The sequence below is a fragment of the Numenius arquata genome, chromosome 15 (assembly GCF_964106895.1).
Source record: "Numenius arquata chromosome 15, bNumArq3.hap1.1, whole genome shotgun sequence".
NCBI classification, from domain to species: domain Eukaryota; kingdom Metazoa; phylum Chordata; class Aves; order Charadriiformes; family Scolopacidae; genus Numenius; species Numenius arquata.
In genome coordinates, this window is record NC_133590.1 from 13,457,395 (window position 1) to 13,484,805 (window position 27,411).

General features: G+C 39.5%; 1 protein-coding gene across 1 annotated transcript in view; it reads right to left on the minus strand.

The window, feature by feature from the left end:
• The window catches only part of CHST15 (carbohydrate sulfotransferase 15), a 48,405-nt gene that overhangs the window by 9,828 nt on the left and 11,166 nt on the right, over positions 1 to 27,411 (minus strand). Inside the window, exons 2-4 of the mRNA XM_074159071.1 lie at positions 9,291 to 10,371; positions 8,211 to 8,550; positions 4,228 to 4,374 (exon numbers count right to left, since the gene is read on the minus strand). Coding sequence (XP_074015172.1) covers positions 4,228 to 4,374; positions 8,211 to 8,550; positions 9,291 to 9,878 — 1,075 coding nt within the window. The 5' untranslated portion in view covers positions 9,879 to 10,371. The remainder of the gene's footprint in view (positions 1 to 4,227; positions 4,375 to 8,210; positions 8,551 to 9,290; positions 10,372 to 27,411) is intronic.

Consider the following 27,411-nt stretch of genomic DNA (forward strand, 5'->3'; position numbering starts at 1 on the left):
ACTGCTCGGGGTTTTGGCCCACCCTCCAGCGAGGCACCCTTCGGTGCTGCCGAAGAACCCCCCCCAAGCTCTCTGTAGCACCCCGAGGCTTGGGTTTAATGCTCCTGATCTCAGAGAAGTAGGTTGCTAACAAATTATATAATTTGACAACACAAACTATAAAGAAAAAAAAAAAAAAAAAAGCAGAAACCACCACTCCAGTGGATCAATAGCGTTTAGAATGTAAACAGGAGTCATTGAGTACATGGGAAATATTGGGGAGAAAAAAAAATGCACTAAGCAGCTGAATTGTGTCAATGCAGTTCAAAATATCTCGTTTGAGAATTATCCATATCGGAGCTTTTTTACAGAACTAAAATTATTAATGCAGATTAAGTCAAATATAACTATTTACTAATGATTAGACAAAAGGTCTATAGAATAAATAACGCATTTAGTTAAATGCCAGATTCTGCTACCCTTAGTTTCTGAAGATTACTCTGAAAATAACGCTACAGGGAGAAACACAGTCAGTAATGTCTCTGCCAGGACACAGTATATGATGCTTCAGCTGCTAAATAAATGATCTGATACAATGTTTTGAATTGCTTAATCTTCCCTGTCTTTTTAAGTGATACTGGCATTTATGTGGCACACTACTGTTTAATAAAACATATACAGAAGCTTTTTGGAAACTTCCACTCTTTGACAGTCTAATGAGAGCTAATTCTTGGTAATGAGATTTTTTTGAATCAAAAGGAATGAGATGAAAAAATAATAATAATGTTGTAGGCTTATAGACTTGCACATGATTTCCCTTTCTTTCTTTTTTTTCCTCTCTCTCTCCCCTGGGAAAGTCCAATAAAGATTTTAAAAGATGGCCAAAACCCAACATGAAAAAGGTACTGGGCTCCAAACTTCAGCGGAACAATGTGATTCATTAATAAAGTCTGGGAGTTGTTAGAAAACACATTAATCTTCTGTCATGTTCATTTTGCCTCTTTTCAAAAGGAGGAGATCAGGTCCGTTGGCTAAAGCCAGGTGTCCACAACAGCCCCGCTTTTCCATTCTAAATTAATTAGCCAAAGCATTGCCTAACCATCGGTGGGCTTTGGCTTGTCAATTAAAACTCAATTAGCCCAGCCCCCACACTGAGTGTAGCAGAACGACAAAAGACTAAATATAGGCCGAGGGCTGAGACAGCCCCACCACAACACCATCAGGCAGGTACTTCTGTGCCATCAGAAGATGGTACAATGCACACGGGTACCAGCACCTGCACACATGGATTTACAGAACAGCACACTCCAGGGACGAGAGCAACCTTGGAAAGTCACTGCCGCATCTCCGTGATGGGAATGGCTTGGCTTAAACTGCTCCCTCAAAAACATCTGCCTAAATCACGTCAAAGACTGAAGTCTACGACCTCATCCAGCCATAGACTTCCATCCAGCCATCTATTCCTCTCTGGAATAGTTTTTTTCTGATCTTCCTTCATACTTCTCTGCTCAGTAGACCTCTGATGATATTTGATGCCCTTTTGGATTTATTCCAATTAGCTCATATATAGTGACCAAACCTGAGCATAACAACATCTGCTTACACGTGCGCTCTCTGACCTAAATAAAACCAATCCATTTACACAAAAATGGGCAGATTCTCTTAACACCACGGACCAGACCAGTTCACAGACATTGTTTCAGCTGGATCAACTGCCACCACCAAAAATCTGCAGGCAGAGCATGAGCAAGGGAAGATCACAGGCACATGACCGAACCGTGCTAAAGCAATAACAGGGACTCAAGGTGCTGCTATAAAGTCATCAGTCCAGGGTAGTCTGGGTTCAGGAAGGCAAGTTTTCACAAAACAAGATGCCCGTCAAGAATTAAGTGGGACGTGAAATTAAAAAAAAAAAAAAAAAAAAAAATCATCATTCTGGTCTCTGCTTATAATTTTAATTTCCTGAAGCAGCCAAAAATACTCCTGACAATTTGACAGTGTTCCTTTCTGGTTTATAATGCAGATTTAATATCTGCAAAGAGAACGAGCTATACTAAACATGAGATAAAGTAATCACTGCTATAGTAATTATGTTAAATTACTGCAGTGCAACCAAAAATATGTTAATTTTCTTATGGACTTAAAGAACATGTGAATTACTAAATTGCCAAAACAATAGATGTATAAACTCTTTATTCAGTCATTAACAGGTTAAAATCTCACTGTGTTTTCACAAGACATTCCTCTGAATTTATCCTATTAATGATCCCAAATAAACAAGTCCTGCTCAGAATGCCTCAGGCTAGATCAGTGTTGTCCTCTTTGGTTCGTCTCTAAGCAGATGTTGGGTTTTTTTGGGAAAATGCAATTACTAACCGCTAAGTATAATATCCAGAGAAGCTTAACTTTTCAAAAATAATGTAACATGATGAACTACTGAAATGTTTGTAGTTTTAATTCGATTTTTCTTTCTAGTCATCTGAAATAAAAAAATATGGAGGATTCCAAACAAACCTGATATTCATACAGATTCATTTTAGACTAGCTAGCTTTGTTTTGTTTTTTTACCAAGGTCATAAAAGACTGACTTAATGAGTATAATAATTCAGGACTTTTCCTGTAAACTTAATAAGAAAAGTGAACAGAACATTAATGAAACAAGAAATGAGACTACAGGAAAAAGAAACACAAAGTGAACTCTAGAAAAAGCTGTAACAGGAGGTAAGTAATCAAAGATGTACATTGCCAATTAGATTAGTGAATTTAATTAGTATAAGCACTTCACTCATGAAAGGACAGGAGATGTTATTATAAGTAGGAGGAAAATCTGCAGATGTCCTTGATGGCAACATTTCTTAAGACCCCATCTGCAAATTTTGCTCCATGTTGAATATTTAATAAAGAGAATGATAGACTTCAATGGAGGTTGAGGAAGAATTGAACAACTGTGTCCATAGCCAAGCCTCTGGTTTAGACAACATAAGACATTGTCACCATTTCATCCAGACAACAATAGTTTAAAATTTTTTTGTTAGAATGAGACCCGAAAAAATTATTCTGAGGGTATTCCCTCTGAGGGAAGGCAGCAAAAATCTTGTCTCTATTTTCTGTAGAACAACTTCAGGCCGACTTGAAAAGTCTCTTTTCAAGAGGGGACTGTCTCTTGCACAACTAGTATTTTCATGGAATGTGTCTGGTTTCCCTGGGAAATTTTGAGGTGACAGAGTAAGCCTGGTACAAGTCTCTTCCCCTCAGTTTTCTGTTTTTAGCAGACAGTAAGAGCAGAATTTAGAAACTTCTGATGATGTCCCTCACGGGCACCGTAAACCAATGGTACCATGGACCACAGCGGATGAATACGGTGTGTCTTGGAAAGCCATCCAGGGATCCCTCCCTAAAGCCCAGTCCTAACCACAGACTTCCACAAGGTACAACACAGCAGCATTTCTAAAGCATATTTTTTTTTAACGCTAATCAGGCAATTTAATATCAGCTGAAACTGTAAGATTATCTTCAAATAGTAACCCATACTGTGTCTCCAGGTTCCACGCCTGGAAAGAAATAATGCGCAAGATTGCTTCAACTTGGCTCTGTATATTCCTGCTCTTGAAGCTTGCATTAACTTTGCTGTCAACGAAGCAGCTCAGGAGTTTAATCATATTTATTTCAGTCCACCGTAGGCTACATAGGGATGATAACATAAAAAATGGTGGTCCTTCTTCCTACATATGTCTTATACTGGGACTTGAGAAGAGGCGCTTGGAGCTGTGTTGGTATCATGGAAACGGTCTCTAGTCAGCTACAGGATTCCTACAGCACCCACTGAGTGTTGCAATGTCACGATTAGTGTGTTACCCCACACTAATTGCTACAGCATTTGAACCTGAAGCTACAATCCTGTGGCTACAGGCAAACCCCTTGTAGTGAAAACAAAATGAAAACAGTGTCTGAAGGAGTCTCCCAAGGTCATCCTCCCTCTTTTTCTTTAAGAAGATTTAATTAAATGCTGATATTCATCTGACATTTATTGCTCGCTCAGGGATTTTCTAAAGATAATCACAACTTCTTAACAAAGCGAGTAACCACCCTCCAGGAAAAGGCAAGAACTTCTCTATCCACGCAGAGCAGGGCAAACCAACATCAGGGGCCCTGTGCTGTGAACCCTTCACACCTGGGGAAATGCCCCTCAGCTACAAACCCAACCTGGAGCTCCAAAAGACATAATTCCAGAGGCTGGATTTGCCCTACCAATTATGATGCTGTTCGTCTTGCCGCGCTCTTTTGCCGCTTCACTCTGCAGCACACCCTGAATCTGATGTGCTGCCAAGTCGAACAAATCGAGGTAATCTTCCACCGGGTAGCGATCGTGAAACCCATCCCTCAGACGAATGATTCCTAAAAAACAGTGAAAAGAGAGATGTTTATCAAAAAAACAGGGCAAGATTAACCACTGGTGTAAATCAAGATGGCTTCACTGACATTGCTGGCACTGATCCACCTAACGTCAGCACAAAATTAGACGGATGAAGTGTAACACTCAGATAAAAGTGCCAATAATGAAGTAGCTGAGATTCGAGGTACTATAGGATTAAGCCATAAATTCACGGTGATAGGAAATATCTAAAGTGTTCTGTTTTATAGTTCCTGCATGAATAGCTTGCATTTATTTCCTTCTAAATTTAGCTTTTGGAATGAATATAAAAGACCAGATTCTGCTTTCATTGCACCAGTATAAATTGAAGTAATATTGGACTCCCACTAGATTTACTGTACTGAGACTGAGAACAGGCTCGGATGCCAAATATGCAAATCAACATGCACTTATCAAAATCAGAAAACTGGGAAATCATTCATATTTTTGTCATTCACAACTATGAAAACAAAGCTCCAAGACAGCGTCTTATTTTTCTCCTCTCTCTGCCTACACTCCAGGGTGTGTTTAGTATCACCTTCTCCCTGCATTTCTCAGCATCTTGGGCCACATCTGTGATTTTTATACTCCTTTTACCACTCTTCTTTCCAACTTTAGGCTCACTTCTCCACTTTCTGTATGTGCTCCCCGCGCCTGTCTTTGCATTCTTGCTTCTTACCATACCACAAGAGAGTTTCTCAGGTGAGCAGAGGTCATAGGACAGCAGTGGGAAGCCAACGGAGCAGCAACAAAGCTAAGAGTATAGAGCAGGACTTCTCAGCTCTCCCTTTCCTGTTCTCACAAGGCCAATAATCACCAATTATGTGAGAAGAAAATTCAGCAAGGGAGTTCTTTTGTCCATTCCCTCTGATTTTCCCCGTTAGGAAAGTGGGATTTAATGATGGTAGAAGAAAGCTCAGCAGTATATTTTGAGGGGGGGAAAACAAGGTACATGCATGGTGCTACAGACTGTCTTGGTCCATTGCCACCCCACTCATGGGAACAGAAATTGTGGCTAAGACTCAGGAAAGAGAGACAGTCAAGCTGGGACAAAGTCCTGTAGAGCATCAACCATCCCAGCAGAAGAGGAAAGTGGTGATTTGTGAAATGGGGCCTCCCCAGGAGGGCTGTTAAGCTTCAGCTGAAATTAGCCAGTCTCATAAAATTCCACTGAATCAGAGAATGCCATAGAACAAAGAGACTTTCTTCTCCAGATGAAAGTTACAAACTAAACCAAGTTAATTGCCAGGAGTACAGGAGTCATACCCACTAGCTGGCTTACAAAGGGGGCAGTTTCAGTTGTCATATTCTTTTTTTTTCCCTTTTATTTTTAAATACTAACCATTAGCTAATGTACTGTTTGGGCAGAGAGAAAGGTCTGAGCCAGCAGGAGCAAAACTTAATCTTCTGTTCTCCATGGCAGACAGACTGAGACGATGATGGGAAGGTCACCTGAACAGATCTCCCTCCCATGACATCCCAGGCTCTGCAATCTTTCCTCATTCTTCAGCTTTACAAAATAACTTCAAAAAATCGAATTATGCAAAGAACTCTTGAAGTCTGCACTTGGTCCCCAGTGGCTGACCACAAGATCGTGCAAGTGAAGAGTTTGTGAATGCCAGCACAGAGATAGGAATGTGTCCTTGTTCTCAAACTATACGTACTCTTACACTCTTCTGCCTGTTTGGTAGGTCCAGTTCTGAGCTTTAGTGAGTCCAGTCTTGCTTTAGCGAGTCTGGATGCCCTGCGTCCTCCAACATTAATTCCAAACATTTATGTTGAGACTACTGTTGATGTAGAGAACTATTTAGTATAAAGTATTTTAGCCTAACGGATCGGTTCAGTTCAGCCTTTCCTGCCAGCACTCTCATGGAAGACACGATTTTCTACAGATGGTTTTGCTGACAATCCCTGCATCTACACACCCAGAGACAAGCAGCGCTGGAAGGCATCCAAGTCTAAAATCTCCTTTCTTCACTGATCTGACTTTTCACCTTCAGGTCAGGAGGTAATTCTTCTCATTTGTCTTCAGTCAGCCGCTGACCATGATGAACGAGTGCCTTCTCGTGGGACTTCAGGGGGCACCATGATGCATCTCTTGTTTGACTTTGTAACTAGCCCAGCTCCCCCCTTCACACCAGTACCTCCTAGGAGCATCTCCTAAACTGGACCAAATTATCTCAAAAGCAAAACTGCACTTTCATCATATTGCTTTAACTCTTAGTTTATAACAAACATTTTAAAAATGTCTAAAAAAGTACTTTAGCCACTTCCTTATGGCATTTGCAAAAGAAAAAAATACAAACTAACAACACAGCAAAATTATTTCGCTATGAGAAATATGAAATCCCAGCTCTGTGGCTGAGCCCTCCTCCTCACTGAGCAGTGAGGATCAAAGCCCCCTTCTGCAGGAGCTCAGAGGTTCTTCTGAGCTCCAGGGTACAGGGAAGGGAGATGGAAAGATCACCACTACATGCAGGAGAAATAAAGAATTGAAGGTATGACCCTGAAGTAAAGAAGAGAAGCAGCATGGCTGGTGTCCCGATTCCTCAAAAAGTGTCCTTCCTTGCTGTTAGCCACAGCAGTTCATTAGAAGAGACAGCTTCCCATTTCAAGGAAGCTTAGAACAGCACCAAAGGAGAGTAGTGATGCAAAGTCCTCATGAAATGATCTACCCCACAGTGCTAGGTTTTACCTTGTTCCAAAGGCAGTGTCTGCAGTAAGGCAACAGCAAATTGGAAACAGAATTGAAGACAATATCACTGTAAAATAACCAGTATCTTCCTCTTGGAAATAGTAATATCACTGAAAAGCCTTTGATCTTTGATATGATAGTCATACCAAGTCAGAGCATACAGGCACTTAACAGCTAGACCCAACAGTGGGAAAATCCAGAGCCTGGGTGGAATACAGCAAGCATGATACGCATCAGTGTTTAGAGGAAAGCACTAAGCCCACAGCAGAGGCAGGAATTGAAACTGGGTCTTCTGAGTCTCATCTAGTCTCTATCCACAAGATTGACCTTCCTTGGCGCCCAGGAAAGAGAGAACAAGACAGACATAAACACTTCAGATGGATAAAACGATGCTCTCACTCCCAGCGCCCTCAGACAGCCTTTGAAGGTGCAATCACGAGGAGTGTATGCGTCTTGCTCCAGCAGGCCATAACCTCAACTATTCAAGTTCTGCCTTCAGAGCGGAAGGGTCACTTCATGAAATATTGATGTCACCCAGGAAAAGAGCATCAAAAATATGTGCAGGTTCCTCGGCGTGAGACAGCTTTCTCATGCAGAGCATCTCTCCTGCTCATCTCTACTGCTTGACTGGAGCTGGAACACTAGCAAAGTTCCTACCACAAAGCACAGTTGTATTTATTGAACCATGAGGACTGAAGCCACCCACATTTCAAACAGTGATCTGTCATTTATTCACGTAAGAAAGGCTTTACAGAATTTTGCAACACACTGCTATTCTTTAAATCTCCCATCACAACCTAATAGTTTCTCTTCCTGCTTTTACGAATTCACAGGGTTGGTTTTATCTAGTGTTTTAATTTTTTTCCTGGCTTTTCCAAACCACTGCAAATAAACCAAATGAAATGTGCATCATCTCAAAAAGTTTAACCCAAAACACAAAGAAACAAAGACAGGCTGGAACCTGTTGAGCACCCACTACCTAGATTTTTCAAAACTACTAACTTCAGTGGTTTTACAGTAAGCCAATACGGAGCAAATCCATAAATATCATCCCAAATATATAAAACAAATGTTGAAGTTTCATAGAGACAAGTCGCCCAAATACCAGAGGATGCGTTTACTCACCAAACCGTTTTCTTGTCCACCAGTGTGGCTCTTTGATTGCTGAGAACCGAACGTCGGGGTGCAGCCTGAGCCGGTCGTACAGGTCTGTGGTCCCACACTTGGGCTGGCCAATGATGTAGAAATGGGGGAGACAGCGCAAGCGGTAGTGTTTGTCCTTATAATGGTACAAGTGGTTCCAAAATACCTTCCTGAGGTAATCAAATATGGTTCGAAAGCGCTTTGAATACAGTGCATAGGAGTTTGTTGCATAAGGATCTGTGGTTGTGTTTCCTCTGTACTCTTCATACCAACAAGGGTTCTTGCTATTTGGAAGGAATTTATTAGGAATTACTGAAAACATCTGCAACATAAAGAACAACAATTTCAGTCAAGGCAGCAAAAATTGACAGTTATAATTTTCTAATAACACAACAAAAACAGTATCTGGACATTGATCTCAAGAACCCAAGAAAGTTGATCTAACATTTCTTCTGATGACACTGGAACAAAATCCTGTATAAAGAGTTGGACTGGGAAAGAAGTACACTTAGAAATCCTTTGATTTTAAGGCCAGAAAGGACCTCAATAATCCCCCAACTCCCCTGCAACCCCAAGAATTAATTTTTAAAGCCAAACGTGTAATACTCAAATCAAATCAACTTCCAGTTTTTAACTCTGAAATACAAGGTTTGAAATGACTGCATTTTCAGGAAGGCACACTGGTAATCAGTTATTAGAAAGGCTCCTTTCTTATTTATAATTTAAGGTGACTGGCAATTCTAAGTCAGAATGATTTTGCATGAGACAAGATAAAAATTCAATGGGATTGTACAGCTATCGGAAGACTGCCCAATTTTTTGTTTCAGGTGTCAAGACCATTTATATGTAACTCATTGCTTTTGCCCATGACTCAGAAGGATGCGCTCTATAATATCAACTTTTCAGCTGGTGTAAATCAGGAGACTCTAGATAGTGTAAATCACTATATGAATATCTGAGCACATCAGTTGCACTTTTTACTATCTCGGTAAAAGATTGACCTGAAAGTCTTGAAATAAGCAAGTATACAACAATTTCAGACACACTTCAATTCATACTCACATGTGGCTCTTGTTTCCTCAGCTCTTCTAAATCAGGGCGCTGTCTTGTTATAAACTCTATCTTTGAAGTAATAGTGTCAATAATTAATTTAATGCTTGGATAATCCTTTACATATGAAATATTCATTTTAGAAGGCTGGTAATGGTCTTTCATGTCACTAAGGCTTTCATTGTCCATTAAGCTTGGATTGCTAGTAAAAGCTCCATAATGGAAGGGAGATGGTATTAGCAACAGGCCGTGCTTGGCTCCAGTCAGTATGTAGGATGCCATCACTAGAGTCATTATAATCAACCCAAATATTAAGCTGCATAGCTTCCCCTTCCTCAAGCAGAAAAATCCATTCCAGCTTTCACTGTGATCAGTCCTTACTTCCAGAACTGCAAGCAACTTCATCTGCTTGCTATCGGCGTACAAAGGGATCTTATTTTCTCCTTTACAAACAGGACACTTCTGGTTATTGTGATTAGGTCCACGGCATCTGAAACACTGTCTGTGCAAGTCATTTGGTAATAAATGTATGCAACAATTAATGCAATACCTCATATTACTACTGTTAAACTCCTGTATTAATGAGCCAAGCACAGCCATAAAAATGTTTCTGAAGCTTATGAGTCATCTTCTGTAAGTCTGAAAATATTTAATTCCTTGAGTGATTCTACGACTACTCAGCAACGCAAAAGGACAGGTTTCAACCAGAATAGTTAAAAGCACTCAAAAAGTGACATATGTCATATAAAGGGAAAAAAAACCAAACCAACAACCAACACACAAAAATAGATGTACTGTGGACGTGGCTTCCAAGAATTTGGCTCAGTAAGAGGAATGTGGGGGAAGGAAGAATCAGCTAGAAAATTGGCTCAAGTTTTTCCCATTGAACAAAATGAGAAGGAATAAAAATCGTTACGTAGCGTGAAAATATGCAAAAAATAAAAATAACTCATTGTCCACCGATTTACACTGGAAAAGCAAATATGGGTAGGAATTCCCAGGTATTCTTAAAACAAGTGTGTTCCAAACAGGACTGCTGCTACTGGAAGCTTCATCTTCCCAGAGATGGTTTCATAGACTTGCATTGTACAACCTAAAGAAAGAAAGAAAGACATAGAGATAGATACACACAGAACAGCAGACATAATATCTACATTCACCTTCCTTCAAAGCCATAGCAAAGTACAATCTGCCACAAGTAATTTCACAACTCTATTTGAAAGATGTCTTCTCTTTGCCCAATATATTAATTACAGCACTCACGATATTAAACCCAGGAAACGTCTGGCTTCAAGTTCACAGCGAGCTGCTCTTGCCTTTCAATCACCCGTCAATGAAGAGCTGCTACCACAGGTAACACTACACAACTTCCCTCAGCTGCTCGCTAACCCATCCAACGTATCTTAATCTGCTCTTTAAATACGGAAGAATTTTTGGACAGTGTTCAGTAACACAGGTTTAAATATTCACCGTCTATCTGTGTGTGGGGACCCTAAATTAACTGTCCTGAAGTAGGGTAGGACCCTAGTTAAGAGAACAAGGCAGGGAAAAGTTAACTGCCTTCTTTCAAGTATATGAGATAAAAAGCCAAACAAAAACCCCAAAAGTCACAAGTAAAACATTCAGCAAATGAAGGGATTAAATAATAGACATGAGTAAAGGCTCCTGACAGGTTCTCTGCTTTCTGAGAGGAGTCACCAAGATACTTTCAGCACTTCTACTCAAACATGTTTTGAAAACATAGTACCCACTAAAAATGGCAAGACATGTTACTTAAATGAATTGTACAGTCAGTACTGCAACTTCAAGGCATGGCCCTGGATCCAGCAAATCCCTTTAATGGTGTGCACTTTGGTACTGGAGAGGTCATCCAGAAACTGCAGGAGTGGATGTCCCCTTGCAGCCACCACGGGCCCTCATGGGTCCCATGAAGGTCTCCACATCCCCACAGACCAGGGACTGAAGCACCCTGCTGCACAGGGTACGTGCCATCCTCCTTTAAACATTTCAACACATGGATGCTTACAGCCAAAAAGTGACCAGAGACATTTAGAGTATTTATGTTAAGCTTTGGTCTTGGTCTGAGCATGTCCGTGCTTGGCTTCCCAGGCAGCATTCAGAACACAAGTCACAAACAACTCATCAGTTTACGGATGGTCTTAATTGAAGCATATTTATGCATAGTTCCTCTAGAATCTCTGTTTTCATGGCTTATTAAATACCATACTGGAACTACCCACATTTTAAGTTCAAAATCAACTCTCTATTTTGAGAAGCCAGATTATCACATACAAAAGTTCACAGAAAATATACCTTCTTCTATATACTAGAAAATATTTTTATTTTCTACAATCACTTTTCTGGGGGAATTAAAGACAGGAAGTATTTTTAAAAAAATCTTGAAAAGTCGGAAGCAAAACAATGAACTGGCATCGGATGAAAAGGCAAAGAAAAAGATGGGGAAAACCTAAGGGGCAGTAGTAACACATGGCTCTGACTGGCAACTTCTATTTTGGCTTTTGTCACCTGATAAAGACAAAAAACTTCCTTTTAATCCCTAGGAACAAAGATACTGTAAGCCTCCAGTGCTGTGATGCTCCTTGTCTATCCCGATGTGGATACCCGTGAAAGCAGCGACCCAGTTCCCCCCCAACAATTCCATTTCTCAGCATCACCCAGCACCCAGTCTGCCACAAGCCATTTTTCAGCCCTTCCGCAGACAACCCCAGTATTAACCTGAGCAATTACCCTGAAGGGTCAACACAAGCAGTTTTAACCATATTACGACTAAGAGGCTCAACATCGCCTCTGAAGAACAGAAGAAGCACTGCCACCTCTGGTGAGGCCAATGAAGGGCCCCACGGACTCCACGCATAAAATATAGCGCTTCATTGCAGATAAAAGCATCAGCTGAAGGAGCTGGAAGAATTCAGGACCATGACAGCTTTACCTGAACAGAATGATATCTTTTGCCCAGAGGACTCTGGATGATGAAATGCTAATTAATTAAAATTATTTTTCAGATGAAGTTAATCTATGTTATAATTAACTTCACTAGACCGGAGAACCAGCTCATTGCTTTATGAGACATCTAGAGGTCCAACATTCACTTTTACTACTTAAATGAAAATACATTTTCTAAGTCACCTTAATCAAACTATGAAATAGAAGAGATGTTTGACAATTCACATTTACAAAAAATTAGTGTAGCATCAGAGTAACACACAAAAATATCAGCACCATTATAAGTCTCATATAAGTTCAGTTCTCCCAGTTTAATTACACCCCAGAAGCCATGTACAAATTTTTTTCTTATTACTTTTTGCCAGTGGCTCCCTCCTTTGAACCCACAGTGGTTGCTCCTTCTCTACAAAAATCCATCTTTCCTTTTAAGGCTCAGAAAAGCTGCTTCTTTTCATTGTTTCCAAACATCTTTCTTTCTTCCCTATCCTATGGTGCTCTTCATTTCACCCAGAAACACCTAACTTAATTCATCCTTTTGCACACATCTGTCTTCAGTAGAAATCTTCCTGTCTGACTTTGTCCCTTAGCTCCCGAGGAAAACCAGACTTACACGTCTGAAGTGCACATTTGTGTAATGTCCGAGACACCGATAATGAAAATAATTTGTCATAACAATACAATGGATACACAAAGGGTCCTCTGAATACTTCTACAACACACCAAATCATAGAAGTATAATCATTACTAATTATGAGTCCCAGAATTTGGCTATTTTGCCTTTAGCTTTTTCAACACTAATTTTTAATTCTTAAGAAACATTGGTGTAATTCTAGATAATAACTCCTGGTTCATTCCTACAAAAGTGACCAGATCAAATGGGGCAGTCAGTTCAGATCCTGAATTAATCACCATTCCTCTAGCTGCATTTTTCTATGACACGAAGTGCTTTTGTGAAATTATTTGTATTCTTGATGTTTCTCCCACCTAACACTGTCACGTGTTGGTGGATTTCTGCAATCAGAGCAACCAGACTGTGTCTCAAGGACTCAAGAATAATTATTTAGATAAATACTGAACAAAAGTATTTGCAAAATATCTTCCTACAAAGAAAAGTTCATTTCCTTAATGAGTTTATTCTACAAGTCAGATGAGGCAGACAGAAATCGCAGCATAATCATTACTGACTATATTTAAACCAAAGGCTAAGAAATTGCTGTAAGACTTCTCCAAGAAACTAGTCTTAAAAGCTTCTCTAAGGAAATGGAGCTGTGATGATTTTGACAGAAGTTTGAATGACTAGAGACGCTAAATCAGATTCATATGTGTAGTGTTAAACACAAAGTTTATTTTTCTTATACCTAAAATATGCCTCCCCACTTCCCCGAAAACAAATGTCCAAAACAAAAGGAGAACCTATGGACAGGATCCAAGACTTAAAGCTGGAAAGAGCTCAACAGTTGTCCAACCACCACCGATGGTCCTAATGGCTGGAGAGAAGGAGGATGAGAAAGGGGGGTCCTGACATGAAGTGAAAAGTTTCTGCTTTGCAAATAAACATTTCAGGCAGGAATAAGTCACCTGAGCAAAGATGAGGAAGCAAAGGAGGAGACAGAAATACTGTCAGGGGAGATTTGGACATCATCCACGGAGGTAACAGAGGAAATCATGAAAATAGAGACAGTTCAAAAAAAGACTAGAAAGAGAGAATAGAGATGAGGGTCCTCACAGCACCTCTTAAAAAGATCCACAAAGAAGAGACTACAAGTTACAGTGGCAGCTATAAAAGGATCTGGTAACCAGAGGTACCCTATAGCATCACTTCAATTAAATTTATCATGTGCTATACATTTATTTCCTTGTAACCCTTTCACCCTGAACTCCTCCACTTTGACACCCAGTGAGTATCTCAATATTCTGCCAGACCTCTGCTCTCCTGCTCCTTGCTGTTTATTTTCAGAGGGACTAGTAACTACGCACTGTTTATTTAGGAAAAAGTACAATTTATTTTCCAGTCATCTTCAAACAGGAATCTGAAACTTGCTCAGTGATACTGATTGAACAGATTTATCTGAGATAAGTCTTGAACTGATTCTGTAAAACCTGTGTATTTGACATTAATTCTCGATTTTTTTAAGAAGAGGCATCAGAGATACATAATGAATACAGAGCGCAGAATCTTAGAAAAACCACATAAGCTTCTCTGTCCCATCTTACATCCATTTGTATGTTCATAAAATGGACTGGAATTTATTGAACCCTTCCCAGGTGCAGACACTTCTCATGAAACTCCATTACAAATATTACAAACTCAAGGAAAAACCACGTTAACTACATCGTTGGCAGCTGAGGAAAATGCTGTAGCGGGAAGCTGATACAAGTGAAAAAAGAAAAAAAAGAAATATGCTTAGGCTACAGTAAAACTGAGATGTTAATCACACTAGTCATGAGGGAAAATTTAAAGTCTCACCAGCAACCATAACTCTGCCAACTTATGCGTATGCACTACAACAGGCTGCTTAATTAGATGATCAGTTTGATGACCTACCACAGGGCAATATGACATATTGCTCAGCTAATAGAATAGAGACGTTGCTTTTCTTTTTTTTTTTTAAATAATGGCTAGTTGCAAACGTATCATTTTACATTATTTTCCACTGTCATGTTCATGTAATAAAAAAACCCAACTGTAATAAACACATAAAAGTGAGGATATAATTCTCCACTGCCATTCCCTTCTTTTTACCAAGAAATTTTTTAATAAAAGTTCGTTCCTCAGCCTTTTACCATGCAATGAAGGATGCTCACCAGAAGGCCAGGAACCTTCCCCAGCATAAGCAGCCCTTGTTTTCCTCATCCACCCCAAGAAATCAAGACATCTACAGCATCTTTTTGTTGTTGTTTCTTCCATTCAACATTTCCAGTAGTGATAACCACAGATATACTTCACTTTTTTTTTTTTCTAATTTCAATATAGAAAGCAGAAGGATGTGAACTGCAGGCAGAATAAAGGCTCCGAGATTTGAGTTGGTAATAAACCATTTATGTCTTTTTATATTTTAGTTGCAAAACTGCTGTCGGTTCACTGGCAGAATATTACTCTCTTTACACAACAAGCTGTGTCTTTGTATATTGTTGAATAATGTAGCATGTAATTTCCTCTTGTTGAAAAGAATGGTGAATTATTTATGATCATGTCTATAAGGTATTTCTCTGTTGTACATAAATGTATAACAGCCCTAACCACAAAGCAGAAATCAACATAAACCTTTTCAAGGTCCTTGGCCAAAAGCAATCCTCCTCGTATAAACGAGAATACTTTGGGAACCTCCTAAGCAGGAAACATGGATATAAGAGATGACAGACAGTGGAATAGGAAAAAAAATGCACAGCTATCTTAGATTTCAATATATTCCCACTGAAGCCAAGGGGACCTGAACCACTGTTTCAAACTGAAGCAGACTCAAGCTAACAAATATATTTATATCCAACAGAGAAGTTAATAGCAACCAGGTGAGACCTTGTCCTTGCTTGTTTCCCTGTGCAATTCCATCAGAGGAGGAGCTGTCGGGTGCCCAGGCTGCAGGATGCAGGAGGGAAGGCTGGCAGGTAACACTTGTAGGTACCACAAAAGCAAACAGCACAAGGCAATAAACAGCACAATAAACTACTGAAAATGCTGTATCTGCCGTGTCATTGCTATACAGGAATCTAAATAGGGTAAAAAGTTAAATTCTTCCAAAAATAAAACACGCAAGATTATTCATCATTCACATATTTTTGTTAACTATATAGAAATATTTAAAATTCTGTTTTATTTCTTTTAAATAAACATTTCATAAAATTCCTCCCCTTTCTCTTAAAGGATTGTAAGGGAAGACAGTAATCAAAATAGCTATAAAAAGAAATTACTTTCATATGCTCAGTCATATAACTAAGATTTTCCTCCTCTATGAATAAGATAAAACAGATGGAAAAGATTTTACATGCACACACATCTTCTGGACGTCTAAGTTTATGACCTATTTTTCAGGTCACCAGCCTTACTATTTAATGTGCTTCCCTTTTTTTTTTTTTCATAATTCTTTAAAATAAAGATAAAACAAACTTTTACTCTTAAGGTTAAATTTTATACTAGTCTTGTTACTTTTAATCATATTCAGCTTTTCCTCCTACCACATGAAAGAGTGGCATGCTGTTAACCTATTATAAACACACTTCAAGAACACCAGTAACACATTTCTCAGCTTGATGTATAACTGTTTTCCCTGTTTGATGTCAATGGAGCTACAACACTTTGTCTCCTCTCTTCACACAATATAATTAAAATGTGGAGCTCATTGAGGCCAAAAGTATGAATGCATTTGAAAGACATTAGACAATTAATGGAGAATAAATCTGTCAATGGTTGCTATCCTCAATTCCCAGAAGCTAGAAAGGGATGGGAATCAGAAAAATCTATTAATACCTGTTCTTACATGCTTTCACTGAGCATTTAATACTGGCCATGGCCAGAGGCAGGAGAGAAGGACAAAAGCATCTGTGCCAGTTGAAGATATGAGCTAAGATTGTCCTGTTGGGCAGGTCATAATCTGAATTATGGATGTCCAAGACAAGTTAGAAACCAATCTACCAGCTCTCAGGTTAGATGGGATGAAGCCTAGGCAAAGCGTGCCCCTCAGCTAGAACTCCCATGGACAGGCTCTGAAGTCTCATAAAACACATTTTCTTTTTTCTTTCTGTCCATTTTCTTATTGTGGCTCACATCAGGCATCACATCAAGGATTTGTATGTTGATGTCCTTATTAGAGCAGAGAAAAATAGGTTCTTTTTCCCAAGCAATCTTATTACTTCTCTGCAAAAGTAAAAAACCAAAAACTTGAACTATTAATATGTGGAAACACAAGAGCACTCCCTGTTCTTGCTCTGTTGCTTCCTTTATGGGAAGACCTTCAGCTGCTGTGATGTCTTTAATTTTTCCATGTGATGGGAAGCAGTTGCACCATGAGAAGATACTTCAGCTTAAGCATCATGCCAGGTAGAAAAGTGGAACATGTCCTCTGCAGCAAGTAGCCTTTGCCCTCCTTCTTCTTGTTTAAATAAAAGCTACAGATGCCAAAAAAATAAGCATAAGCACATTTACCAAAAAAAAAAGGGGGGGGAGAAAAAAAAAAATATTAGGCAAAAGATAATACCTCTTGATCTCATCTGAACATCAACTTCTGAAGGAGCACATGGCTCCTAATTTAATACTATCTAATGCCATTCTTTGAGTAACCTCTGTGTTTTTTATCCATAGTCTCCTAATTGTTTTCCCTAATCTGGATAAATATTCTAACTGCCTAAATGCCTTCCCTGTCAAACCAGGGAGATTTGTCTAATTTAAATTCTCAGTTTGCACTCGTGATGTTTTTTGAAATCTCAGAGCAAAGCTAATCCCACACCCTCCATGAACACTCCAGAAATGAACTTCCCTTTGGTAATATTTCACTCTCAAGAGCTCCTGTGAAGACAGAGATGTCATTAGTCACCAGAAGATGTAGGTCTCCAAGTGAAACGTTGCCCACAGGCGTACCATGATAAACTTCCCATGGCTCACATGAAGAGGAATGGAAACATGAAAGGGCAGAGTGAGGCTGGTAGAGTAAAACCTTCATAAAATTTTCATATTAAAAAAAAAAAAAAAAGCAATATTTAGTAGCACTACAGCACAACCATGTAATTCCTCTTCCACTTCTCCATCACCCATTGCAACGTGGCCCACGGCAGCGGGGACAGGCTTTCTCCCTGTACATCAGCAATTCTTCAGCCAGACACATAAAAAAAAACCCACAAAACTTTACCATTACGGACATTTTTTAGCTCTCGAGCTACCTGGAAGGGTCAAGGACTGAACCAGACTAAAGGCTGCACAATGATTTTGCTCTCAGACATTGTCTCTTCAGAACAAGCCAAAGTATTTGTACAAGTGTAGTGGAGTATTTGTACAGCGTGAGGAAGTTCATCCTGTTAGAGGGCAGGTTGTACTGTTTTAATAAATAAACAGTACAAGTTCTAAAAACCTGACCTAAAAAAGCAAAAGAAAACGAGCTCAGGAAGAGAGAGGAATAATCGTAGATTTTCTCTATCCTGCTTTTTGTACACGTTTGGCTCTTCAAGTTAACATTTTTTGGAAATAAACTTTGCCTGAATCCACATCTATTTACCTCAGAGAAATCAACAAGCTGCCAGAAAGAAGGTATGTCAATAAAAGGAGAATCATGAATCACTGACCTCTACAACCTTCTTGCAAAAAAAGAAAAAAAAAGAAAAAAAAAAAAGCTATTGCAGTGGTTTAGAAAAGCAGCGGGACTCATTACAAAGCTCAGCAACCTCCTGCAGACTGAAGTTATGTAAAGCCCCACTATTCGCTTCAAAAACCTAATTTTAAAAAAATAATCAATAAACTCAACTCCCAAGAAATTATATAAACTCACTACAAACATTTTTAAGGCAATCATTTGAAAAACAGTCACATTTTAAAAGCTAGAATATCTGGTCATAACCCATGATTACACATTGAACCTGCTGAATGCTTGTTCAAGTATAAAACATTCTTTAAAGGACCTGGTTCTGAAGCCTTTTAAAGCCAAAGAAAACCTCCTGAATCACCACTGAATCAGCAATCTCGCCTAAATAACAACTGTGGCTTATTCCATAACCCAGCTGGTTTCCTTCTAAAGATCTAATCCAAACGTGCTCTGCTCCTTCCTCACCAATATACTTCCAAAGAAAATGTGAGAATGGAAAAAATGACACCTTCCATTTGAAAAAAAAATAAATCAGCAAACTCCCCTAAAATCAGGCCAACCATAGTCTTTTCAATCAAATAAGGACCCACTCCTATTATTTGTTCTGCAATGCTCAGGAAATAGTTACTGAGCTTGAATCACCATTCGATTAGGGCATGAACACTGCCTGAATAAACAGATTACTTGAATTAAGGAAAAAAGGGGGGGTACAGGGAAGGGGAGCAGGAGACTGTCCTGGATTAGCCACAGCAAGGCCACACCTTCCCCTAGAAACCTGTTAATTACACCTGAAGTCTGGTAATTTCTAGGAACCCAAACAAAAGTCCAGCGTCTTGCGCTCCTAACAGGCCACATCCACATGTTCTGATGTGCTCTTGTTTGACTTGACTTGAAAATGTGAAAATAATAATTAAGCTTGATATCACCCATTTTTAATTGAAAATATTTTTCAACAGAAAAAATATCACAAAACAATTTAATGACTTCTGTATTGGTTTTTTCTATTTCACCTGATTTAAATCACTCTAGAATCAGACCCATCATTTATTTTTGGGCTTCTTGCAGAATAAAAAGTCCAGTCAGGAAAATAAAACCAAACCAAAGCCAGCCAACCTCTGGCTACCAATAAACCCCAAACTACATGATGGTCTCCCAATTAGATCTAAACTACTATACAGGTTTAGAAGATAACGAACCGGTTCCTCCATGTTTAAGGCAAGGATGAGATCTCGCCAACAGTTCCTCCACAGTAACATCTGCCTCAGATCCACACGAGGTCATTCTCCAAAAGCTATTCCCATGCAGGATTTATAAGGAAGGTTTTATGAGAGCTGAAGAGAAGTGTAGGGATTTGGGGCATCGGCGCTGCAAGGGCTTCTCCAGAAATGCAGGTCCAGAAGCCCTTGAAGAAAAAAATCACCACTGACAATCACCCAACCTGTGGGACCACATGTCCCAGAGTGATGAATCCATCAGTCTGTGTATTTAAGTCCTCCCTCTTGTACAAATGTGGAGCAAAATTCTGTTCTCATGTATTTATAAGGATGCTCAGAGCAGAATTTTGCCTACAGTACACGCTGGCTTCTCAACTCTTGATCAAAACCTGCTGCCCATGATGCGTAACATCTCCAGCAATTCATCTTTTCACTTCACTTCGTTTCTATTCATCTCACATAGTGGCCTGCTACAGGAACACTGATAGATTTATATTGAATATGAGAAAAACTGCACACTGTAGAAAAACGTTGTCTTTACACAAATTACTCCAGTACATGTCTTCTCACAGAAAAGCCATTTTAAGCCAGCTTCAGAAATCATTATGCATGGCTGAAGTTTAGTATCTTTTCTGTTTGTTTTTGATTCCCATAGTAAGCAACTTCCCAATATATCCTACACAGTCCTTGAAGTCAGCCCATTAAAACAGAGATAAATCAATGCATCCATCCTGTGAGGCTCACAGATTCCTCTCCCAAAAATCTGGAACCAGATTAAAAAGTTCTGGTACTCAGAATACAACCAGAATTCACATCTATTTAACAAAAAAACAAACAAACAAAAAACCAAAACAAAACAACAACAACAAAAACCAAACACACCAAATAGTCAGCCTCTCATTAAATTAATCTAATCACTAAGAGCCAGAACAGATATAAAATACTGGTGCTAATGGGAGTTAACTTTTATGCCTTGCTAAGAAAAAGTGTTTTTTCTTAAATCTCCAGAAAGTCATCCAATGTCAAAAATAAGATGAAGACAGACATAAAAGGTTAAATCCCTTCTTCAGTGATTTAATTCAGTGATTAAATCACTTCTTCAGTGATTTAATATCAGTGAGAATTCTTCAGGTTGAATTTCCTGTATTTATTTTCTTTTGTTATGTAGAAAAAGGCAAATAACCAAAGAGGTCACAGTAAAGGATCACCTAAAATACAACTTTGAGTGCAGAGAGCAGATGCGATAAGGCTGGTCTTGCCACCAATGTTTTTATTACATTTTTAATAAGATCAAACAGCCACTGAAGTTTCATTCCCAACACAGGATATCACATTACTTTATAATAATAGAAATTCTTACTTACACGTTCTTTCAAGGAATAAATCACACTATCCTCCCACAAATCAGCCAAATTCCTCTTGTAAGTACTAATGCAGCAGGGAAACATGAAGCATGAAGGCTGAATCTGTTATGAAACTCTTCCACTCCAGATATTTTTAACAAATAAATCCAGGGGGTTTGGGGTTGGCAGGTGGGAAAAAAATATCATATCTAAATACAGCTCCCGTACACCCTGCAGTCAGGCTGTAATCAAAAATAAATAAGTACTTATCTTCTGAAAACTTCAGAGGCAAAGAATCGGTCTAGTATTGACAGAGTTCACTTATCAAATGCAGGCTGTTTTTTTGTTATGCATTTCTTCCTGACAGCTGCCCATCCTGCTTCATTTTCAGGCTTCCAACTCTGCTTCATTGTTGGAGTCACTGGACAGATACTGCTGTAATTTACTCAAATAGCTCTTCTGGAGCAACTTGCTCAATAGAGATATGGGGTTTCCCTTCATGCCAAGCTCGGCTTGGTGAGGACAGTGCGCTCGTTTTCATCACCTTATCTGAGCACGGGGAAATCGCTCCGGACAGCCAATTTCTCTGTGTTGGCTACAACGTGAGATTCGAGTGACTGCCTCTGATATAGGCGTCTGCCATCCACACCTTTAGGTGAGAGGGACACCAAAGCCTCCTTGTGCTAAAGGAAAGCAAATTTTCACATTGAGAGTTCCAGCTGACTCTCGTTTGAGGAAGAGATGGAGAGCCCATGTAGCACAGTTGGGTTTGCAGGAAGAGATCTTTCAGTGCTGAAGATTTATTTTAAGCCCAGGTCTTTGTCTCTTGCATCGATTACTGGTCCAGAACCAGCACGTGGGAGAAAAACGTTCTGAGAATATTTCCATCAGTCCTGCCAAGCATTTTCAGCCTCGGCATGCTGCAAAAGAGTGGGCATTCACAGTTATGTTGCTCTGATTACCATCTTGTTCTTTTTACACGTTTGATTTTACTTGATTTTAGCAGCTGCTGCCTCAAGTTGATTTAAAGTGAGAAACATATTCTTTCCACCATCTGAAATCTAATACTTACTGCCACTTTGCAAGTGGTATACTGTATGAATTGCTAAATCTTGTGGGTTGCGAGAGATCAGCTGCTAATTTAAGGCTGGCTTTGAGGGGTGAATAACATTATATGGAATAAATCGAATATGCATAACCTAATGCCTTCAGTGCCTGTTTATCTCATGGTGTGGTAAAATATTTTTGCATGCAATAATGCAACCAAATGGTATCTACTAGAATTCATTTGATACACCTTCACGCTTCATAAATAAGCACTCTTTCTGAGAGGATCAATCTATGTGATACTTAACACTGCTTTAAACACAATATTGTTGTGACAATTCTAGAACAACATATATGCTAACAGCTCCTCATTTGATTTTTAGTGACTGCAGAGGGTTTTTCCTCCACCTCCAAAGTAAATTTTCTCCATAAACTTTACTATCTTACCACAGTCATCTGAAATTTTTTGTTGTGACTCATATACAGTCCCTTCTCCCTGAGACATACATTAAAATGGATGGAAAAACATATCTCATCTGTACATAAGTACTGTGTAAGTACTTTTTCATGAATAGGGCATTTCATCTTTCATCTAGTGCTGAGTGGGTGAAAGGAAACATACACAGCTGCATCCTGAAAAGACAAACTCAGTATTAGAGTCTGTCATTAAAGTTTCTTGTAAATTCAAACAAAAATTAGTCAACAAAAACTATTCATTGATACCAAATCACAACTGTGGCTTTGTTTCAATACTTAAAAAAAAAACCAAAACCTGTGTTCCATGCTTAGCAGTAACTTTTATAAATGTTCAACAACTTTAATTCTTTAAGCAAAAACACAGCAGATAAATCTCAGCCCATTGAAGTACCAAGAGGCTACGCACTTGCTCCAAGGTGAAGTAGATTCAAAATTCAAGTGGAGATACCCAAAAAGATGTAAGTATTCTCAAGAAATTGCTCATCAGTTACCTCTGTAAGAGTAACACAGTATCACCAGATAAGATTCCTTCTGGTAACTACAGCTAATTAAGCAAAACCTTTCTGTTATAATCTGTTATATTGCTTTCAGCATTTTATAAAAGTGTTTATTCTGCATAAGTCAAGAAACGTTTACTCCCCAAGTCTACTGCTACTACTCATAGTACTTCATGGAAGGTTTAGAATCCATCACTCATCCATATCATGCGCTCTTTAACTACACAGAAGTGTAATAAATTCTTACAAACCAGCCTACAAGATACCATCATTCTGAAGAGGTTTCTGCATGGCTATACTCTGTTTTCTGTTGCTATTAACATAATATCTTTAGAGGCAGAGCATATACTTGATGTGGAACCTAATGGATTAAACACTCAATATTGTCCTCTCTTCTGTCTTTAGATCATCACAGCTAAAGAACACCACTCCTATCACACACTGCAAAGAAATTCAAATATCTTCATTTACTGATTTCCACTATTGCAAGAAAGAGAATTTGTTTCACTCTTTCACCAGCCTCTCAAAAACAAAAATATCACAGCTCTTCAATTTTCATAACGCAGTAAACTCTAGCCCAGTAATCTTGCAAGTGCACGAAGACCCTCAGTTACAACAGTAATAAAAAAAAAGAAAAAAGAAAAAGAAAGAATAGCCATGCTGTGTATGGGACCCAATAAGTAAATACTGTAAAATCCATAATAAGAATAAGATAAATCTGTTCCTCAGCGACCGAGTCACTGACTCCCTTGACTTGACTGTGTATTCCTGCAGGTTTCACCCGTGTTTGGCTTTGGTATGTTTGTTTTCCGCTTGGAAAGAACACAACCACAAATACCTTTTCATGCTTCATGTTGCACTTAGCTGGACTGCAGATTGTAAACAAACAAGATAAAAATCTGAGAGCTTTCTTTACTGAAATTCCACGGAAAGAAACCAGAGGGGAAAAAAAAAACAAAACAAAAACACACAACAAAACAAACTCCAAAACCAACCAACTCTGCATACTGACAAATGCACCAAGAAAAATTTGGCATGCACTCCCTCACGCCCTACCTCTTCTGCATGATTTTCTGCAAGACAAAGGCAACATTTAGTCTAGAAAACTAGATGGTCTTTATTTGTGGTGCAGAGGCAATCCGAGGCAAGCTCTCAAAGAGACTTTTTTTTTCCAATGGAGATGTTAAGTAATTAACTTCTGCTGTAGGGAGACTGTCTCAAACTAACCTTCCACTCTTCCTCTGTTTCAACTGAAGAGGGGTCAAAATTCACTTTTTAAGACCTTGCATCGAGAAATTGAAAAAAAGAAAATCCCACCCTTGATAGAGCTCCCAGATGGCAAAAGTGCCCAGTTCATACGGTGGTCGGTGTCCTTACCGATCCCTATCTGAACATCACTTGGGTGCTACACAGGGATGCCTGATGCTCCTCTCACTTGCTCTGTGGGACAGACCATATCCTGAGATGGCCCAGAGGATGCAGCCTTAATGAGAAAAGGAGAACAACTGTTCTCAAATGCTCTGCTCCAGCTAGAAAGCTCTCATTCTGAGGAAAAATCCCCATGTCCCTGGGGGTAGGAGGGCAAAAAAGCTCAAAAGCCATCAGTGGGAGGTAAAATGAGGTTTTACTTTTAAACAGCAGCGTGTGTTGATCTATTTGGCTCTAAACAGAAGAGGACATAGAGTCGCTATAAGACGTTGCAGCTGAAATCAGATTGACACCAGTTCTGGAGCGAGCTCATGTTCCACTTCTCGAAAGAAACCATTTACTCAAGTAATTCACAGAAGAGATTCGAAGTGACAAAAATTCCATCAACTACAGTTGGCAGCCAGCTTTTCAAGAACAGATGCACAGCTGTTAATTATAACCCAAAAAGCTTAGTTTCTAATGCAGGAAAAATTACATTATAAAACTGTGTAGACAACTAGAAGCATCTCCAGAGTATACCCCATGAAATACTTTGCAAGGACCTATGAACTCCAACTTTAGCAGAATTAACATATCCAACCCAAAACCATCTCCAGCAAAAATACCTCCCAAGTTTTGAAATGCCTTTCCATCTGTTAAATTTCTCTGTTGCCAATAGTGTTTACTCTACCTTGAGTGAAAGACATGAATCTGTGATTTCAAGAGATTAATGTAATAACTTGGTTTAGGCAGTTAATGCATTCACAGCTTTCAGACACACAGGAGACTAAGATGGCATCAAGAGCATACAGACACATTTGGAGGGGATATTTTTTATGTGAAATAAACAAGAAATTCCTTAATATACATCTGCAGCAGGGACTACATGGAAATAAAAGCTTACTAGGGTGCCTTAGGGCTGGAAGAGAGCGCTTCCAAGCCTGTTGATGGTTTGTAAGCACTACTATATGATATAAATAATAACACCAAGGTAAACCCCAAAAACCCTATCAAATCAGTGATGACACAAGCATACCAAGAAAGCAGTGTTCATTTCTCGAAAGTGAGACCCAGCCACCACAAAACAATGATCAATAAAAATATGTACATTGCATGCAGATAACGGTATGGAAACACACTATTTGTCAGAAGAGTGTCTGAAGAGCTCAGTCCAGCTGATGCATCAAACTGCAGCTCCAGAGACAATGGTTCTTTCAGTGCCTCAGATCCAGAGAAATGTGGAAAATGGGTCTATATTGACCTGCTCTATCAATAATGCTATTAAGTTACACCTATTTTTTAGTGGTCACCAATAGGAGACATGATTTCAGAAATAAGGCATTGTAGAAGTTAGCCCATGCTCAGTTTCCTTTAACGCTTTCCACCCTCAAAAATGATGTTAACAAAAGGCGGCAGCTGCCGCAAAAAGCTGTATCAATCATTGTTTTCTACAAAGGTCGCTCCACACCCACGTCTAAAGACAGCAACATACAATAAAGTGCCACAAAATGCCACATCTTCCATCAAAGCTTCAGGAATGCGACTCTGCAGCTGGCAAAAGTAGTTTCAGACACTGCAACCCCTCCACCCTGCACTACATCCTCTACAGCAGAAGTCCCAGAAGAGCAAAGCTGCCCTGACCCCACCTGCTCTGGCTTGCCCTGGCATCACAGAATCGCAGAATGGTAGGGGTTGGAAGGGACCTCTGGAGATCATCTAGTCCAACCCCCCTGCCAAAGCAGGGTCACCTAGACCAGGTTGCACAGGAATGTTATTAAACTTTGATAATAAAAGCAAATCAGAATAAAACCTTACAATTACATGCTTTTTCTTCCTTTACACGTGAAAACTTGACTTTGAAATTGTTTTTACTTTTCCTCTTAAAGGTTACTTGTACAGGCCTAAGTTATGCCCTGGAACAGACAAAATACATTCTCCAAACATGAGCGTTTAAATACAACGTATATATTTTTTCATTAATCTTTTTATATAGAAGCTTCTGTCCAACCTGAAAAACTAATTAAATGAGTAAAAGCAGTAGTTTCCTTGCAAACGTTCATGCCATACACAGCAGACTCGGGGGGATGCCAGAGTCCACTCAGATATATCTTGGAATTTGCTTGACATCCATGTGTATCAGACCCTTGGGGCACGGACAGTACTCGCTTTCTCAGAGTAACTCCCTATGGCAGAAGTCAGAGTGCTTTTCAATTTGTGGATGACAAAATGACAGAGTCCTGACGTGCGTTACCTACCATACCTACTATCCATACCTAACCTACTACCATATGACATAAAAAGGTAGAAGTCCAAGAAAAATCTACATCTCCCAACTCACCATCCAGAATCTCATTACATGGGGACTGAGGGACTTCGAACACAATTCAGATACATATTGCAGAAGATAGAATGTCACTGGCAACCCAGTTTGAAATCACAGAATCACAGATTGGTAGAGGCTGGCAGGGACCTCAGGAGATTATCCAGTCCAACCCCCCCCTGCCAAAGCAGGGTCACCCAGAGCAGGCTAGACAGGAACGTGTCCAGGCGGGTTTTGAATATCTCCAGAGGAGGAGACTCCACCACCTCTCTGGGCAGCCTGTTCCAGGGCTCTGCCACCCTCAAAGTGAAGAAGCTCCTCCTCATGTTTAGATGGAACTTCCTATGTTCAAGTTTGTGCCTGTTACCTCTTGTCCTGTCACCGAGCACCGCTGAAAAAAGACTGGCCCCATCTTCTTGACACCCTCCGTTTAAGCATTTATAGGCATTGATCAGATCCCCCCTCAGTCTTCTCTTCTCCAGACCAGAAAGACCAATCTTTTTAAATAAACCACCTAAGGCAGACAACATTGAATCTGAATTTCCCCCAGTGACCATATGAAACAGAGCAAATTTCA